At 37.5% G+C, this 18,620-nt stretch overlaps 1 protein-coding gene across 1 annotated transcript; it reads left to right on the top strand.

Annotated features, from left to right (window-relative positions):
• Positions 1-256: 256 nt before the first annotated feature.
• On the top strand, positions 257-12,182 carry LOC311302701 (isocitrate dehydrogenase [NAD] subunit gamma, mitochondrial-like). The gene is made up of 13 exons (XM_084428715.1): positions 257-464; positions 750-797; positions 2,268-2,365; positions 2,455-2,570; positions 2,996-3,056; positions 3,136-3,268; positions 3,353-3,486; positions 4,064-4,166; positions 5,761-5,907; positions 5,992-6,086; positions 6,280-6,340; positions 6,523-6,642; positions 12,110-12,182. The coding sequence occupies exons 1-12, from the start codon at positions 375-377 to the stop codon at positions 6,625-6,627; spliced, it is 1,191 nt and encodes a 396-aa protein (XP_084284841.1). The 5' UTR covers positions 257-374; the 3' UTR covers positions 6,628-6,642; positions 12,110-12,182.
• Positions 12,183-18,620: the final 6,438 nt, after the last annotated feature.

Genomic DNA, 18,620 nt, shown 5'->3' with positions numbered 1-18,620 from the left:
TTTTGAAGCAACTTAGCAAATTGGCCTACAAACTGACGTCATGACTGAAAAGCTCGACAAGATGGATACAAATGGATATATCCTTGAATATTTTTGTTTAATAATTTGTTTTCTTAGTTGTTGTGAGTTGTATATATTTGTAAGAATTTTGTACACAGTGGTATTAATAAATAAATACCATAAATACACACACACACAAAATAAATACACACACACATAATGGACGCTAGAGCGCGCCAAAGGCAAAGTTTGTTTGGTTATAAAAGTTCATTCTTAAGTTTTGTGTCAGCTGATTGTGGAACAACAGCACTGCTGGCTCAACAATTCGGTTTGTTTGCTGATGCTGGAGCGGCAAAAGCTGAACTCAATCCAAAATGTCCATAGCAGCAGCCAGACCAGCGCTCTTCCTCTCCTCAACGCGTCTGCAGCAGCCATGGACCGGACTAAAGTCCACGGTATCCAAAGTAAGCCTCCTCTAAATTTTGTCATCATTCAACAAATGGCAAGCACGTGTAGTTTATCGTCTGTAAAATATAGAAACAGATATTCGCAGGTCGCAGATATAAATCAGGTCGGGGAAAGGTGTATGGTATGTCTTACATTCTCTGACATGTCTGCTTACATGCACCTTACATTCATTGATGTAGGCTATTTATTGAAATATTTAGACGGACCAGCTAAAATTAACAATGTTTTTTTTTTTTGTCTCTGGATGCATTTTTCCTTTTTCTGTTATCAAATAATGTCAGCTGAAAAGCCCTGCAGTGTGCTGCCAGAGAGAGAAGTCCTCATATACTGTAAGTTTTGGACTTAAGTCTTAATTTATGATAATACACATTATATAATTAACGAAAGCTAATTACAGCATGACTAGGCTAATCTTTTCTTGCAACCCTTTACTGTCACCTCACTCCCTCTTCCTCCCTATTCATCTGAAAGTCCTTAATTTAAGGTCTGTAATATACTTTGGGTTCCTTGTAGAGAGGTAATATATTTATTGTAGGTAAAAAAGATTTAATATTAAACCCTTTTCAAGCACTTAAATGCAGCTCCACTGTACCTCCAATGTTCTGCTTCTCTCTTGTGCTTGTAAGCTGATTTGTGTAAGCATAACCAAAGCAGAATGGATTTGACTCTCTCCTCTGACTAACCACTCCTGTTTACTCCCTCTGATTCATCAACTCACCTGTGACCAGACTATTGTGAGTACTGGTTCTGCAAACGATATATGTGCTTACAGGATGTGTGGTAGATTTGTGATGTCTGGGCTTGATATTTAGATCATCAACAGGCACAATAAACATCCAGGTCACTGACAGGTATTTGATTACAGTTTTGCTAGAATATAAAATGCTAGCGTTTTTTTTTTTTTTGTGGATTAATCTCAATATGGCAATTTAATAGCTGTAACAGCTGAATATATAAATTAATTACAATCACATATTGAGTATGTAATGGTAATTTGGCCCTAAACATTAGTTGTAAATTAGCAAAAATATGAAATCATCTTTATAATATGGAAAAACCATATGGTTTATTATTATTTTTTATTTTTACCTAGAACTACCGTTGAAGCTTGGGATTGGTAAAGTTTCTTTTATGTTTTTGAAAAAAGTCTCTTATGCTCAACAAGGCTGCATTTATAAAAAATACAGTAAAAACAATATTGTGAAATATTATTAGTTTAAAATAGCCGTTTTCTATTTTAATATATTTTAAACATGTAATTAATTCCTGTGATGTTAAAGCTGAATTTTCAGCGTCATTACTTTTAGATTTTCAGTGTCACATGAATCTTCAAAAATCCTTCTAAAATGATGATTTGCTGCTCGAGAAACATTTCTTATTATTATCAATGTTGGAAACAGTTGTGCTGCTTAATATTTTTATGGAAACCGTGATAAAAAAAAAAAATCCAGGATCCTTTGATGAATAGAAAGTTCAAAAGAACAGAATTTATTTAAAAATATAAATTGTTTGTAACATTATAAATATCTGTACTGTCGCTTATTATCAATTTAATGCATATTTGCTGAATAAAAGCATTCATTTCTTTCAACAACAACAAAAAAATCTTACTGACCCCAAACCTTTGCATGGCAGTGTTTAGTAGTATTGTGTTGGTAGAATTGAAAGCTGATGAACAAATGACAAGTAGTGGTAATATTTCCTGTAACTGAGGTTTGGCTTCATATTGTAAGCTTGACCTTTACCCTTGCTTCTACCCTTCTTTTGTCAATGGTCTGTTTTGCATCTTTACCCATCAGCCCCCACCTGCTAAATATGGAGGCAGACACACTGTGACCTTGATCCCTGGTGATGGTATTGGACCAGAACTGTTGAACCACGTCAGAGAGCTTTTCAGGTTTGAATATAAAGCTCTCTATAAACAGACTTTACCGGCGAACACTAAAGAAGTCCTCTTATGTATTTAGCATTCAACAATATTCCCAGATTCTGCTGTGTGCCTGTGGACTTTGAGGTTGTCAATGTGAATTCGGCTGCTTCCTCTGAGGATGACATCAATAATGCTGTCACTGCAATCAAACGTAATGGAGTAGCGCTTAAGGGTGAGCATGAGAATATGGTTCATTAACCTCAGAAATGTTTGCTATATATAAAGGATATAAAAATATATCAGTAACACATCAGTTATCAGCCAATTCTTGATGTTTAATTGTTCATGCTAATTTCCTCTATTTTTACATTTTGTCACAAGATTACCTTACACACACTTAAAGTACATGTTTAAAAACACCATTTTAATTACTAACAAAACTGTATTAACACTTTTAAATATTTGGCAAATCTGAAAATCAATATCAATTTTAAATCATGCCAAAATTCACATAGCATTTAAAATAATTGATTATATTTGTAATTTTAGACAAAATGATAAAGAGTTTTAAAATTGGCCACTTAACTGGACTTTATCATCATAATTAAATAGCGGTGCTCGCATTCCTACTGTATTAAAGGTAATACTCTTTTACAGGTAACATAGAGACTAATCACAACCTTCCTCCATCTCATAAATCCAGGAACAATTTGCTTCGGTAAGATGTTTAAATGTATTGTTGTCTTTACTTAAGTCCAGAGGGTGAGTTTATATAAACTGTTTGAACTCTCCCACAGTACATCTTTGGACCTGTACGCTAACGTGATGCACTGTCAGTCTCTTCCTGGAGTCCCGAGCCACCACAAAGACATCGATGTCATCATCATTAGGGAGAATACTGAAGGAGAGTACAGCAGCTTGGAGCATGAGGTCCGTGTGTTTGGGTCTCTTACAGTTTGAGGACACCAGGTACTTGAACACACGTTCCTCAAGTTTAAATCTTCTTTCTTTCAGAATGTTCCCGGGGTGGTGGAGAGTCTAAAGATCATAACACGTGTGAATTCATTGCGGATCGCTGAGTATGCCTTTAACTTGGCCAGGGAGAAAGGTCGCCGCAAGGTCACAGCAGTACACAAAGCTAATATCATGTGAGAGTCTGTCCTTACTTACAAATGACTCACCCTGCTTTATTTTCAGCCAATTCATCAGGCAAAATACTGCTTCAGAACATATCTGCATATACGTTATTGTTCAAAAGTTTGGGGTATATATATATAAATTAAAGAAATTAATACTTTTTCAGCAGGCATTAAACTGATCAAAAGTGACAGGAACATTTTTATAATGTATTTATTTATTAAATACAAAATATTTCTATCTCAAATAAATTCTGTTCTCTTGAACTTTTTATTCATCAAATAATCCTGAAAACACAGATAATAATAAATGTTTCTTGAGCAGCAAATCAGCATATTAGGATGATTTCTGAAGGATCATGTAACATGTTACAACACAGGAATAAATGACATTTTAAAATATATGTTAAATATACATAATATTTATATTTTGCTTTATTTTTGATCAAATAAATTCAGCTTTGGTGAGACTTCTTTCAAAGACATTTTACCAAGCCCAAACTTTTGAATGGTAGAATCTTGTTCAAATATTGGTTTTATATGGTACAAGTTTGAATGAGTTTGGGATTGTTTTTCTTTTGCTTTATAGGAAGCTTGGTGACGGCCTTTTCCTGCAGTGCTGTAAAGAGGTGGCAGCTGGATATCCTGATATCACGTTTGATGACATGATTGTGGATAATACCACCATGCAGGTATTTAAATGGTGAACTACGTAAGTGGATGATATTTTATTGCATTATTATATGTTATAACTATTCTTTGGAGGCTTCCATCATTTTTGACTATATATTTATCTAGTTATTTATTTTGAGTTAATTTGTATAGGGACAGTATATAACAGTTTTAATTGAAAGTCTAAATAAGAGGCATTGCAAATAGAGATTATAGCAAAAGCTAATTTGCTCACACTATGTTCAAAAGTACTAATAATAAAAACATTAAAGGGGTCATATAATGGTACATGCACTTTTACAAGTTGATTGTACTGAAATGTGTGTTGGCAGTGCCTGTACACAACCATCATAAAATGATAAAAATTCATCCAGTGTTTTTTTTTTAAATCTTCTTATATGTTTTTCCCCATCTCAAATCAAGCCGTTCGATTTTGTGACGTCACAAAATCGACGCCCCTCCCACGATTGTTGATTGACAGCAGCGTTTCAACACAGACCCGCCCTCGCTCGTGAGTGAGCTGTCAATCATAGTCTGCGCGGACCAGCGCGGTCATTGTTGATACGCTGGAGCACTGTCTATGCGCAGAATGGCGTCTAAGCGATTGTGGTGTTCTGTTCTTGGGTGTAATAAGGAACACAGCAGTCATTTTGATGTTCCTAAATCCGAACCGCTGAAGATGCAGTGGCTGAGTTTGTTTTCGAAGGGAATATTCCCCACGATCAACGTCAATGCTTTCATGTTTGCGCGAATCATTTCACACACCAGACTGCTTTACAAACGAGGTCAGTATAAAGCTGGTTTTGCTAAGAAGCTGCTCCTGAAAAAAGGATCGGTACCAACTATTCGTGTTCCTGCTGCACCTCCAGAAGAAGAAGTGAGTGTAACGTTTATATTAATCTTTGCAAATCGCTTGCTGCACGCTTCACGATGAATGCGGCTGTTTACACTCAGGGTACATTACGGCATGTTTTCTATGTACGACGTTCTCAATATAATTCATAATCCCACGTTTATAATGAACAACGTGTTATGGTTATTGTGTTACAAACGGTGTACCCACAGATCAGAGGGGCGGGGTAAGCAAAGCTCATTATCATTTAAAGACACATGCACTTAAACGGCGTGCTGAAAACAGCTGTTTTTGACCAGGTAAAATTAGTGTTTTCTTACAATACTAATGAGAATTTTTAATTAAAGTATATTACAAACTTTTAATTTAGACCCTAAATAATCATATTAGCTTGTATAAAAATGGCATTATATGACCCCTTTAAAAATAAGAAATGTTTCTTGAGCATCAAATCAGTATTAGTTATTTCTGGAGGATCATTTGACACTGAAAATTCAAGTTTGCATTACATAAATAAATTACACTTTTATTGTAATATTTCACAGTATCTATGTTTTTACTGTATTTTTGATCAATTAAATGCATTCTTGATGAGCACAAGAAAAAAAACATTAAAAATCTTACTGACCCCAAACCTTTGAACGGTAGAGTATCCATAGAAAGGCTTAAAAAACAGACCCATAAAAAGCTACACATAATTACTCTATAGGACATTATAAGTATATGTTTATATATCTTTTGTTTTTTATTTTTTTGTATAGCTGGTCTCTAAGCCCCAGCAGTTTGATGTGATGGTGATGCCAAATCTCTATGGAAATGTGGTGAGCAATGTGTGTGCTGGACTTGTTGGAGGTCCAGGTCTGGTACCAGGAGTCAACTACGGGAAGGACTATGCTGTTTTTGAGAGCGTAAGAATGAACAGAGCAGGTGCTGGATATGTCAGCTGTCGGAGTGACTAGAGGATATAGGAGTTATTCTTTGTGTTTATACAGGCCACAAGGAACACTGGGAAAAGCATTGCTAACAAGAATATTGCAAACCCCACGGCCACACTGCTGGCCGGCTGCGTGATGCTGGACCACTTAAAGTGCGTGTGTATGAATATTTATTTTATTATTTTCATTGGACGTTTTACCAATATTCCAGTTATTAGATCCTCATTTCCTTCATGCATTATGACATACACCATAATTATACATACAAATCAAGATTGAAAATGTTGCTGCAGGATTGGAACTGTGCATTTTGTTCATGTCTGGGCTGTCTTTTCCCTTTCCTAGGCTTCACGCATATGCCAGGATGATTCGAAAGGCAGTTTTGAAAACTTTGTCTGAAACTCGGGTATGATACATGCTAAATCTCATTATGTCAAACAGCTGTATGAATGCAATGCCATTCAACTTTGCCTATGATAAGCCAAATCAGTTAATGTTACTCTTGTTTACTCAAACACGTCTGCCGTATTACATCTCTATATCTCTTCTGTACTCAAACAGCTTGTATGGTCATTTGTTTCCTTGCAGTTGCAGACTGCTGATTTGGGAGGTCAGTGTACTACATCTGAAGTGGTCCACTCCATTATGCAGGAGATCCAGCGAGGAGGACCACGCACATCAGAACAGATCTGAACTTCATTTCAGCAGGTTCTAGAGACCACACAAACGATCCAAATACATGCCTAATGCTTCTGTGAAACACAGGTGAAATACAGAATCTGTATGTTTAACAGTATAAATATTATTTATCTGTTATGATCAGGTTAAGTTAAAGCCTTTATCTGAACTGGCATGGACAGGTTTTGTATGAATTTTTCAGAATTTATGGATATTTATTGCCTGTTGTTAACTGATGATGCACCAAACACTTTCATTAATACATTTCATACATTGTACATCAAACTAAAAAAAGATAAGATGACTTGGTTTGATGGACACACTTTTTCCAGTAGGTGGCACTGAAACGCTTAACTTCAGCTTCATTAAATTTGGATGCTTTTTGACATTAATTCATGGAAATCCTAAAACGTTTTGACTTTTTATTTTGTTACGTTTTTTGTACAGAAAATGGAAAAATATATTACATGCAATGTTTACTTTCAGTGCAGGTGTGCAGTAATAAGTGACATAAATTAACTGATATATTTGAACATGACATTTAAGTGTTTTCAACTATGATGGGCATTCATTAGATATTTTGCAACATGAATCCTGTAGGAATGTTGAGTGTATTTGGAAACAAAGTAAATCTATCATCAGTAAAATGTGAATTTAAAAGTCAAAAGCTTGAGATACTTGCCCAAAACACATGCCTATGAAATTTCTCTGTACGAGAGTGTTGGCAGTCGTTGCTGTTTGATTATGATTAATAACCATTCTTTTGAGGTTGATTTTTATGTATTTATTTGGAATTTAAATTTTTTTATGAATGATGTAGAGAAAGGGAAATCACTCTGGTTGAATTAGAGAGGTGTGACAAGCGGCAACACTTGTTTTTGACCCGCAGGAGTTCAAATAATTGTACGGAGGAGAAACAAAGAGGTCAGATGAGAAAAAGATCCATCAAAGGGGAGAAAGTCTTCAAAGGAACTAATGTCACCCTGTGGTTATTAAATCAATGCAAGTGCACTCTCTTGATGAGGGAGCAATTGAGTGGAAAAAATACATTTTGCCATTGCCAGTGAGAGGGCGATGAAAAGGAAAGAGATGGAATGTCAAAAAAGGAAAGGAAGAGAAACTGATGTTGAAATGAAGAACAAACCCTTAGCAGGGTTATATTGATCATATTTTTCTGTTGATCACATGTACATTCTCTCACATGATTTGAATTATTGGCAAAAATGTATATATACACACACACACACATTTGGCCATCTTTGCTCACAGCAGAAGGGAGAGGGTCACGGGTGGGCTGTTACAAGCGCTTTGCCAGTAATATACTATGAAGTACTGAAGTGAACTAGAATGAGAAAAACAGCTTCAGCATCTCAGGATCAGCAATGCAGAGAAAAACAGCTCGTGAATCAGACTGAAAAGGGCCAAAAGTAATTTTGCTGCCTATAACTGTGCTTTCAAAAACAAGACACATTCCAACTGAAGAGGACTCTCCAAAACCAAGGGTGTTGTTTTGGTGTGAACAGTTTTAGCGGTTTAGTTAAAAATGGTCTTTTGTGGTATCTATATCATCCGCACGTGCAAAGTTGATTAATAACATAATTGCAATAAAGTAATAGTTAACAATTACTTGTTTAAATAGGATATATGATGTATGTATATTATTTAAGCAACTGGAACTTTATCAGTTTGACAGAATTTCCTATTTGAAAGTGCCATGGGAAGTCAAACTTTATTTAACATTCTTATATTAAAATTGTTTATTTCCCACTCCTTGACAGTTCATGCAGCCTCTTTGATTTTGGCTATGTAATATCTGAAGGCCAATTTTTTCCTAATATCAGTTATCATTAGAACAGAACACATTTCACACATGGAGAAAACTGATTGTTTGGCCAATAATTCAAGAAGCTCTTGATAGCTCTAACTTGTACCATAGTTCTTGTAATTGTTTACCTGTAACGTGTTATAATAAGGCAAGCTGCAATTACAGGTAAGACCATTGATGGCTCCTTATTTGGCCAATGTTGATTTGTTTTATATTATTGATCAATTTGTTATGTAAAATAGCAGCCAGCACATTTAGAAACTAGCTAATGCTTTCCCCTAACATTATCCACTAGCGTTCCCCTAACATTATATTCTAACATTATCCTCTAGCTTTCCTCTAACATTATCCTAGCGTTCCCCTAACATTAAATTCTAACGTTTTCCTCTAGCGTTCTCCTAACGTTATATTCTAACGTTATACTCTAGCGTTCCCCTTACGTTATATTCTAATGTTATTCTCTAGCGTTCCCCTGACGTTATATTCTAACATTATCCTCTAGCTTTCCTCTAACATTATCCTAGCGTTCCCCTAACATTAAATTCTAACGTTTTCCTCTAGCGTTCTCCTAACGTTATATTCTAACGTTATCCTCTAGCGTTCCCCTTACGTTATATTCTAATGTTATCCTCTAGCGTTCCCCTGACGTTATATTCTAACGTTATACTCTAGCGTTTCCCTAACGTTATATTCTAACGTTATCCTCTAGTGTTCCCCTGACGTTATATTCTAACGTTATCCTCTAGCGTTCCCCTAACGTTATATTCTAACGTTATACTCTAGCGTTCCCCTGACGTTATATTCTAACGTTATCCTCTAGCGTTCCCCTTACGTTATATTCTAACGTTATCCTCTAGCGTTCCCCTGACGTTATATTCTAACGTTATACTCTAGCGTTCCCCTGACATTTTATTCTAACGTTCTCCTCTAGCGTTCCCCCTACGTTATATTCTAATGTTATCCTCTAGCGTTCCCCTGACGTTATATTCTAACGTTATACTCTAGCGTTTCCCTGACGTTATATTCTAACGTTATCCTCTAGCGTTCCCCTGACGTTATATTCTAACGTTCTCCTCTAGCGTTCCCCCGACATTATATTCTAACGTTATCCTCTAGCATTCCCCTTACGTTATATTCTAACGTTCTCCTCTAGCGTTCCCCTAACGTTATATTCTAACGTTATCCTCTAGCGTTCCCGTCGTTATATTCTAACATTTTCCTCTAGCATTCCCCTAACGTTATATTCTAACGTTATCCTCTAGCGTTCCCCTGACATTTTATTCTAACGTTCTCCTCTAGCATTCCCCTTACGTTATATTCTAACGTTCTCCTCTAGCATTCCCCTAATGTTATATTCTAACGTTATCCTCTAGCGTTCCCCTAACGTTATTCTCTAGCGTTCCCCTAACGTTATATTCTAACGTAATCCTCTAGCTTTCCACTAACATTATATTCTAACATTCACGTTGTCCTCTCCTCTAGCGTAGCGTTCCCCTAACGTTATTCTCTATAGTTCCCCTAACGTTATATTCTAACGTAATCCTCTAGCTTTCCACTAACATTATATTCTAACATTCACGTTGTCCTCTCCTCTAGCGTAGCGTTCCCCTAACGTTATCCTCTAGTGTTCCCCTGACGTTATATTCTAACGTTATCCTCTAGCGTTCCCCTAACGTTATATTCTAACGTTATACTCTAGCGTTCCCCTTACGTTATATTCTAATGTTATTCTCTAGCGTTCCCCTGACGTTGTATTCTAACGTTATCCTCTAGCGTTCCCCTTACGTTATATTCTAACGTTATCCTCTAGCGTTCCCCTGACGTTATATTCTAACGTTATACTCTAGCGTTTCCCTAACGTTATATTCTAACGTTATCCTCTAGCGTTCCCCTTACGTTATATTCTAATGTTATCCTCTAGCGTTCCCCTAACATTATATTCTAACATTATCCTCTAGCTTTCCTCTAACATTACCCTAGCGTTCCCCTAACATTAAATTCTAACGTTTTCCTCTAGCGTTCTCCTAACGTTATATTCTAACGTTATCCTCTAGCGTTCCCCTTACGTTATATTCTAATGTTATCCTCTAGCGTTCCCCTGACGTTATATTCTAACGTTATACTCTAGCGTTTCCCTAACGTTATATTCTAACGTTATCCTCTAGTGTTCCCCTGACGTTATATTCTAACGTTATCCTCTAGCGTTCCCCTAACGTTATATTCTAACGTTATACTCTAGCGTTCCCTTTACGTTATATTCTAATGTTATTCTCTAGCGTTCCCCTGACGTTATATTCTAACGTTATCCTCTAGCGTTCCCCTTACGTTATATTCTAACGTTATCCTCTAGCGTTCCCCTGACGTTATATTCTAACGTTATACTCTAGCGTTTCCCTAACGTTATATTCTAACGTTATCCTCTAGCGTTCCCCCTACGTTATATTCTAATGTTATCCTCTAGCGTTCCCCTGGCGTTATATTCTAACGTTATACTCTAGCGTTTCCCTGACGTTATATTCTAACGTTATCCTCTAGCGTTCCCCTGACGTTATATTCTAACGTTCTCCTCTAGCGTTCCCCCGACATTATATTCTAACGTTATCCTCTAGCATTCCCTTTACGTTATATTCTAACGTTCTCCTCTAGCGTTCCCCTAACGTTATATTCTAACGTTATCCTCTAGCGTTCCCCTAACGTTATATTCTAACGTTATCCTCTAGCGTTCCCTACGTTATATTCTAACATTTTCCTCTAGCATTCCCCTAACGTTATATTCTAACGTTATCCTCTAGCGTTCCCCTGACATTTTATTCTAACATTCTCCTCTAGCATTCCCCTTACGTTATATTCTAACGTTCTCCTCTAGCCTTCCCCTAATGTTATATTCTAACGTTATCCTCTAGCGTTCCCCTAACGTTATTCTCTAGCGTTCCCCTAACGTTATATTCTAACGTAATCCTCTAGCTTTCCACTAACATTATATTCTAACATTCACGTTGTCCTCTCCTCTAGCGTAGCGTTCCCCTAACGTTATTCTCTATAGTTCCCCTGACGTTATATTCTAACGTTCTCCTCTAGCGTTCCCATAACGTTATATTCTAACGTTATCCTCTAGCGTTCCCCTAACGTTATATTCTAACGTAATCCTCTAGCTTTCCACTAACATTATATTCTAACATTCACGTTGTCCTCTCCTCTAGCGTAGCGTTCCCCTAACGTTATTCTCTATAGTTCCCCTGACGTTATATTCTAACGTTCTCCTCTAGCGTTCCCATAACGTTATTCTCTAGCGTTCCCCTAACGTTATATTCTAACGTTATCCTCTAGCTTTCCACTAACATTATATTCTAACATTCACGTTGTCCTTTCCTCTAGCGTAGCGTTCCCCTAACGTTATTCTCTAGCATAGCGTTCCCCTAACCTCTTTACTCTGATATCAATACTCCACTGTACGTCAGTAAATCACCCAGTATAAGCGGTATGGAAGATGGATGTATGGATGCCTATAATCAGTATTTGTCACAAACAGATGAAGAGAGCAGATTCAAGGATACAGGTTCTTTATTGAAACGTGCATATACAAGGAATGAGTCAGTGTGACTTTCTCTGATACTGTTGGCTTTTCAGAGTCACCACTTAGCTTTGAATTGAAAGTCTCTTTGTCCTTTGCAGGTGTGGATGAATGAAGATTGTCAGTGGGAGGAGGACCTACTACTACTACTACTACTACTACTACTACTACTACTACTACTACTACTACTACTTCACCACAAGGCAGGTAAGCAGTAAGGTAAATCCATACATACAATAGAAAGTGACGAGACCAGACATTGTGAGAGTGTAGATGGCGTGCTTAAATGTGGCGCTGCTGATGAGGTTGATTGATGGCAGGTGTGGGTGGTGATTGAGCGTGTGCAGGTGGGAGCCAGGAGGGATGTTGGGAAATGTAGTGCTGCTGTGTCGGGCTGGTGACTGGAGATCGTGACCGTATTATACAAACCATATTATGTTTTTATTTATTGTTTAATTAATAAAAATAACCTGAGCACATCAACTATGTCACATACTGCTCTGAGACACAAAGGTTGAGGATCCAAATGCAGTATTTATTGAACAGAGGACAATCCAAAGACGTAATCCAAATCCAGGCAAGGATCATACACAAACAAGCAATCCAAACAATAACAGATAAGGGCTGAGGCAAAGAGAGAAATCCGAGGGAACAGGCAGAGAGTCAAGATAACCAGGACACAGGAGATACAGGATACAAACACGCTCAGAATTGCAGTACAAACACTAAACAAGACTTCACAGAGAATGAATGAGAAAACCAGGCTTATGAGGCAGGTGAGCTAAACAAGAGGCTTGTTTGAGATGCGCCTTGCCTCGCCTGAAATGTAGTCGAGAGTAGGCGGCTGCAGTGAGAGGAGGAGTGAAAAAAGCGCAGGCAAGCCGGACAGTTCTCTCTTCTCGCAGTGGATCAGACACCTGTGAGATCAAAGATGTATATCGCGGGATTCACGCTCGTGCACAGTGTTGCTAATAAACTGGATGTAATTCGAGTTCTGTTGCTTTTATATGAAAATAAATTAAATGAACAAGACACCCAAAGTACTTGTTATTTAATTCCATTCCAAACTTTAATACAAATTATATAATAATATAAATTTTTTCTTTAATACAGACATGTGTTTTTTTTTATTTTTTTATTTTTTTATAAAAATTAAATTGCATTACCCAAAGAGATCGCACTGTCAGATAGTTTGAGAATATTCACATATAACATATACACATAAAACATGATATTAGAGTTTTAAAAGCAAACATTTTAAAAGAGAACAATACATCACAGTTGTTTAAACCAATGAGCATTAAGCTGTGTCGTCAGCAAGTCGTTTCCCATCATGCTTTTGATCAGCGCAGTCGGTGGAGAGCAACTGCGCTCGACTGCAGAATCCGACACCTCCGCCTAGCGCTCGCGAGAGATTTTTGACATACGTCAGCATGACATCAGAGCAAGGCGGACCGCACTCGGACACATTTCTAACCGGCATGCATCTCGCGCTGATCACCGGTGATCGGTTCTGCGCAGATTTTACTCATCTCAAACAAGCCTAACGAAATAAGACACAGGTGAATGTGGTAATGGATGATGGTCTGGGCAAAGGATTATGGGGAATGGAGTCTGTGGATGTGTGGTGATTGTCCAGGTTGGAGTGCCCTCTAATGGTAATCCCGGGCACTCTCACTGGTGATCATTACAAACTATCACATGGAAGATTAAATAAGATTAAGTTTGTCCATTAATATGTAAGATTTACTATATTTCATAGTGTACCCAGAGTTTACATTTTTTATTTTCTTCAGCACCAAATAACACAATCTATGATTTTTAAAATATGGAATATATTCACAGACATTAAGAAATGAATAAACAATTATTTGACTTAAAGTAGGATATCAATAGATTTATTTTTTTACCACTGAATTGTACAGTTTAACAGGACATGTTTATTTTGGTCTGTAAACAAAAACTTCTCGATTAGCATCATGTTCTCTTCAATAAGGGTGTCAAATCTATCCGTATCTGTATTAATTATAAGTAATTATACTACGGGGCTGTTGAATGCTTGAATCTGATAGGTTGACGAACGTTCTAAGGTGTGCAGTTATTTTCAGGGAAACCCACAGCTAAAGTAGTTCCAGCAGTTGGAAGACAGTTATTTCAAAGGTCTTTACAGCCGACAACAGCAAAAGAACCAAAACCCACTATGACACTGACCGAGCAAATAAATATAGTAAACAATAGGATAACGACAAATTATTTCCATGTTTTTTTGGCACAAAATTACGTTTTATTATGTACATAGCGCATTATTTTTTCCGCTCTCTCTCCCACTCAAACACACACATACAGTACGAACACACACTTGCACAGAAACGTGTTGTCAGCGCTGCTCTGATGAGTTTATCAGTAAAATAGTTTAAATAACGTAAAGCCTATATGACATTTCTCACTAGCGAAGTAAAAAAGGCGCTGTTCTAGGAAATACTGAAGCCTGATTGCATCGAGCCGGTAAAATTAACTGGCCAATGGCCTACTACGCTATATAGCTTGGCGCTCACCGTCAATCTTTCGAGAGGCATACAAGACTTTGGGAGTTACAACACAGCAGCGTGTGCAATGTCTTGTACGCTCCTCTCAGGGAACAGAGGTAACTTAAGAGTAACCAGAGACATTCCCTTTCGAGTTGGTCTCTCGAATTGCTTAGCTATGCTATGGGGATCGCGTTCAATCCCGCTGTGTTATAACCTAACATAGAGAAGAGTACACGAGCCAAACTCGATAGAGCCAAGCCCATTGACCATTTCACATCCACTAGTGCACCTAAGGGAAAAGAGCTTGGAATTTGGCCCGAACCTAGAGTACTCCCCCCGTATCCCTGGTTAGGAAAGTAATCAGGCGAGATTGAGGAGACGGGGTGGTGGAGGGATGTAGAAAACTGTTGAGGAACATAGGTGAGTCGGCTATGTATATGTAGGCCTCCTCTAATAAATAAGTAATAAGTCAATAAATCATAAATAAGTGCCCTCCAGCTCATAGCAGAGTGGGAATAAGCAACAATACACCCGACCTGGTCGAAATCGTCTTGCTTACGAAGGGGGCCCGGCCAGGTGTGGCCAAAAAAACCAATCCAGAACAGCTGCCATCTCACTGCACAGGCAGAACAAGTGGTGCAAAAGATGGAATCTCAAGGTTGTAAAATCTAGCAAAAGATTTTGCAAAGACAGACCTGGTGCCAGACAAATATCCTGAATCGACATTCCTCTAGCCCAAGCCCATGAAGAAGCCAATGAGCACGAACTCCAAAAGGACAGGTTTCATTCTTAGAAGCATATGAATGAAAGCTCATTCCAGCTCATTCGTTTCCACAATCTTATGGGATAGCCACTGTTTCGAAACCAGCAGGCCTTTAGCGCAGCCTACGAAACAGACGAACAGCTGCTCAGACAGTCTAAAGTGACTGAACCTGGCGTAGAATCCTGAGGAGCAAACACTTGCAGCGTTATAACATGCACTCTAAAGTCGAAAGTCAACAGCGAGAAGTATTCGATGCTTGCTTCGTGAAGCTTTGTGAAGGAGAACGATTTTAATTTAATTTAAGAAAGTTCATTTTACCGGCGCAATGCAATCAGGCCTCAGTATTTGTGGAAGGAGGGGGATAACCCCAATAGTATAGCTATGCAATCTCGAGAGACCGATTTGAAAGGGAACTATATGTTTCCAATAACCATGGTATAAATATGATGGCAGTTTCATCGCTTTTCCCAGAGGAAACACCTTAGATTTCTTCCTTTCCATACCCTGGACATAAAAGCAAACTGTCACAGGGCCGTCATCAGGAATGTTTTGTGACCATATTTAATAATATTTAAAGGAAAACATGTTTTGTGTCAAGGTTTAAGTGAAGCAACACTGAAAATACACTTTAAAAAAATATTTACAGTAGACAAAAATTTGGTTTCTAAAATTTGACATGAAATAAAACCATAAGACTTTATTGTCTTTCACCATTTCAATTTTGAAGAAAAGTTGTTTAAAATCTTTTTCTCTCGCCTTTTTCTTTAAACTAATTTAGTGGTGGACTTGAGGATAGATGATATACTGTAAGGTTAGCCTCGTTAACTATTTTTTTGTTTTCTGCCTTGCCCTTTCCTTTTGCTTGTTTTCTCTTCCTTACCCTTGTATTTACATAGATTTAGCTACTTAATGTCATCAAAAATTTAAGACATTTTGGCCTAAATGCTGCCAAAACGCGGTGCAGTTGAAAGCCCAGTGGAGGCGGTCATCATTGCTCACGTAACTGCTCTGATTTCTGCTTTTACTTTTTACTCTTTCAAATAAGCATTCACTCCATCCGTCCTTCCACCTTCTCTCCCTCCACATCCTCTCGGTCTGTCTATCACGCTGCTCAGAGTGGGTTCTCCTAGGCTGTAGTAATTAGTGTAGACACCCGCTGCCCTCCTCGAGACCTGCAGTCATCCCAGATCAGCTTCAGCGGCAGTGCGCAATAGATCCACCCGTGATGGAAACAACAGCAGGAGGTGCTCAGTTCCTCAGCAGGAACTTACAAGGGCCACTGCTTATTTCCATGGTAACATTAGGGGGTGAGTGCGAGCGTTCCAATCTTACCGCAAGGCCTGTTTCACACTGCGCATAAGCAAGTGTATAAGTGCAGCAGCAGCATGCTTTCTCTAACTGACAGTGTTGCTGCTGCTGCACTTTCTGAGTTATTGCATTGAGTATTTCGGCAACACTTTACAATAAGGTCTCAGTTATTAACATGACTAACAATAAGCAATACATTTGTTACAGTATTTATTCATATTTGTTAACATTAATTAATAAAAATACAGCTGATCATTGTTCATGTGAGTTCACAGTGCATTAACTAATGTTAGCAAATACAATTTTTGTAGACTTATTGTTCATTCTTAGTTCATGTTAACTAATGAAACCTTATTGTAGTGTTTCCAGTTGGCATATTTCTTTTAATAAATTAAATGTTATCAGGAGTGATCCATTGTGAATTATTACAATCTTGAAATCTTATTTACATCACAGGGGTCACATTTTCATCTAAATGTTAATTAATCTACCCTGAATTAAATCCAAACCAAAAACTATAGCTATAAACTGCTTAAACTGTCTAGATCAGTGGTTCTCAACCTGGGCACACTTCCATAAGATGGCTTAAAATGATTTAAAATGAGACAAAAAATAAACTTTAATATAAACCAAACCAGCTCAAATTCAAGATGTAAACATATTTCTTATTTTAACTTTTTCCCTCAACAATTGTCATTGAAGCAGGGACCTGGAAAAAAAAAGTCATAGAAATTAATAAAATATTAAGAAGCCATGGAAATGTCTATAATGAATCAAATGTTTTCTGGATATGTCAAGTTTTAACATATTTTATCAGGTAATTGTGAGTAAAAAATCATTTTTAAAACCCCATTATCACGAATGGTTGGAAAAGTCATGTAAATTCATTGCTCATAAATAGTATAAATGCTTAACAGCACTAAATTCTTGAAACTTCTTTAATATAGATTCTGTGAATAAAAAAAGGGTTGAAGGCACCTTTGACATTACAAGGATATTAAAAATATCTTATCCTTCAAATATTGCCTTGGGAGTCAAAAAGGTTGAGAACCACTGGATTCAGACAGCGTTACTGAATAGAAAACTTCAGTTTGGAACTTGGATCAAGCCCAAACAGAGTTTTTTTTTTTTTTTTTTTAACAATGTATGAGTAGTGCAGTCGTTTATATTACTTCCAATAGACACATTGCAAAACATTGTTTGGACTAATATTGTTTCACCATATTTTCAGCATGCTGTGTGTGGCAAAATAAGCTTGATGCTGAAAATCTATTTGTTACGCATATCAAAAATCATAAAAGTAATAGAATCTTTTAACTTCAGTGTGGGACTAATGTACACTCTTAAAAAATGAAGGTTCCAAAAGGGTTTGTTTGCAGCGATGCCGCAGAATCTTGAGACATTTTGGTCCCCCAAAGAACCTTTAAGTGAACAGTTATTAAAAAGAACCATTTTTTGGGGTCTTGGTGTGAAGAACATTTTAATAATCTTTATTACATGGCTTGGTTACAATTCTAATGTAGAATGCTGCTAAGTATAACACACCATTGCCATGAAAAACAGAGCGTTGCTATGGACGCAGGATTCTAACCGTAGAGACGGAACAGACTATTTTCTTTAGCGGAAGCAATACAATAGTTTTTAAATCAATAAACTCCTTTTTAAATCAATATTTTGTGTCAAATGATTGATTTATTTGGTAGGTAGCCATGTAATAAGCGGGATAATGTAGACCTCCGCTTTGCGTCGGGGTCCTGATCAGCCTGTCGGGGTTGTATTCGCTATAACAACCGCCTCGCTCTACATTATCCCTTACATAGAACCTGTTTCCACTATAAAGAATATTTGGTGGTGGTGGTGGTGTGGCGCAATGGATAAGACACATGCCTTTGGTGTGAGAGACCCGGGTTCGAATCCACTGTGAGACACCAATGTGTCCCTGAGCAAGACACTTAACCCCTAGTTGCTCCAGAGGCGTGCGACCTCTGACATATATAGCAATTGTAAGTCGCT

This window comes from Rutilus rutilus, assembly GCF_951802725.1.
Source record: "Rutilus rutilus genome assembly, chromosome: 13".
Lineage (NCBI taxonomy): Eukaryota > Metazoa > Chordata > Actinopteri > Cypriniformes > Leuciscidae > Rutilus > Rutilus rutilus.
This window is presented reverse-complemented; position numbering and strand designations above follow the sequence as displayed.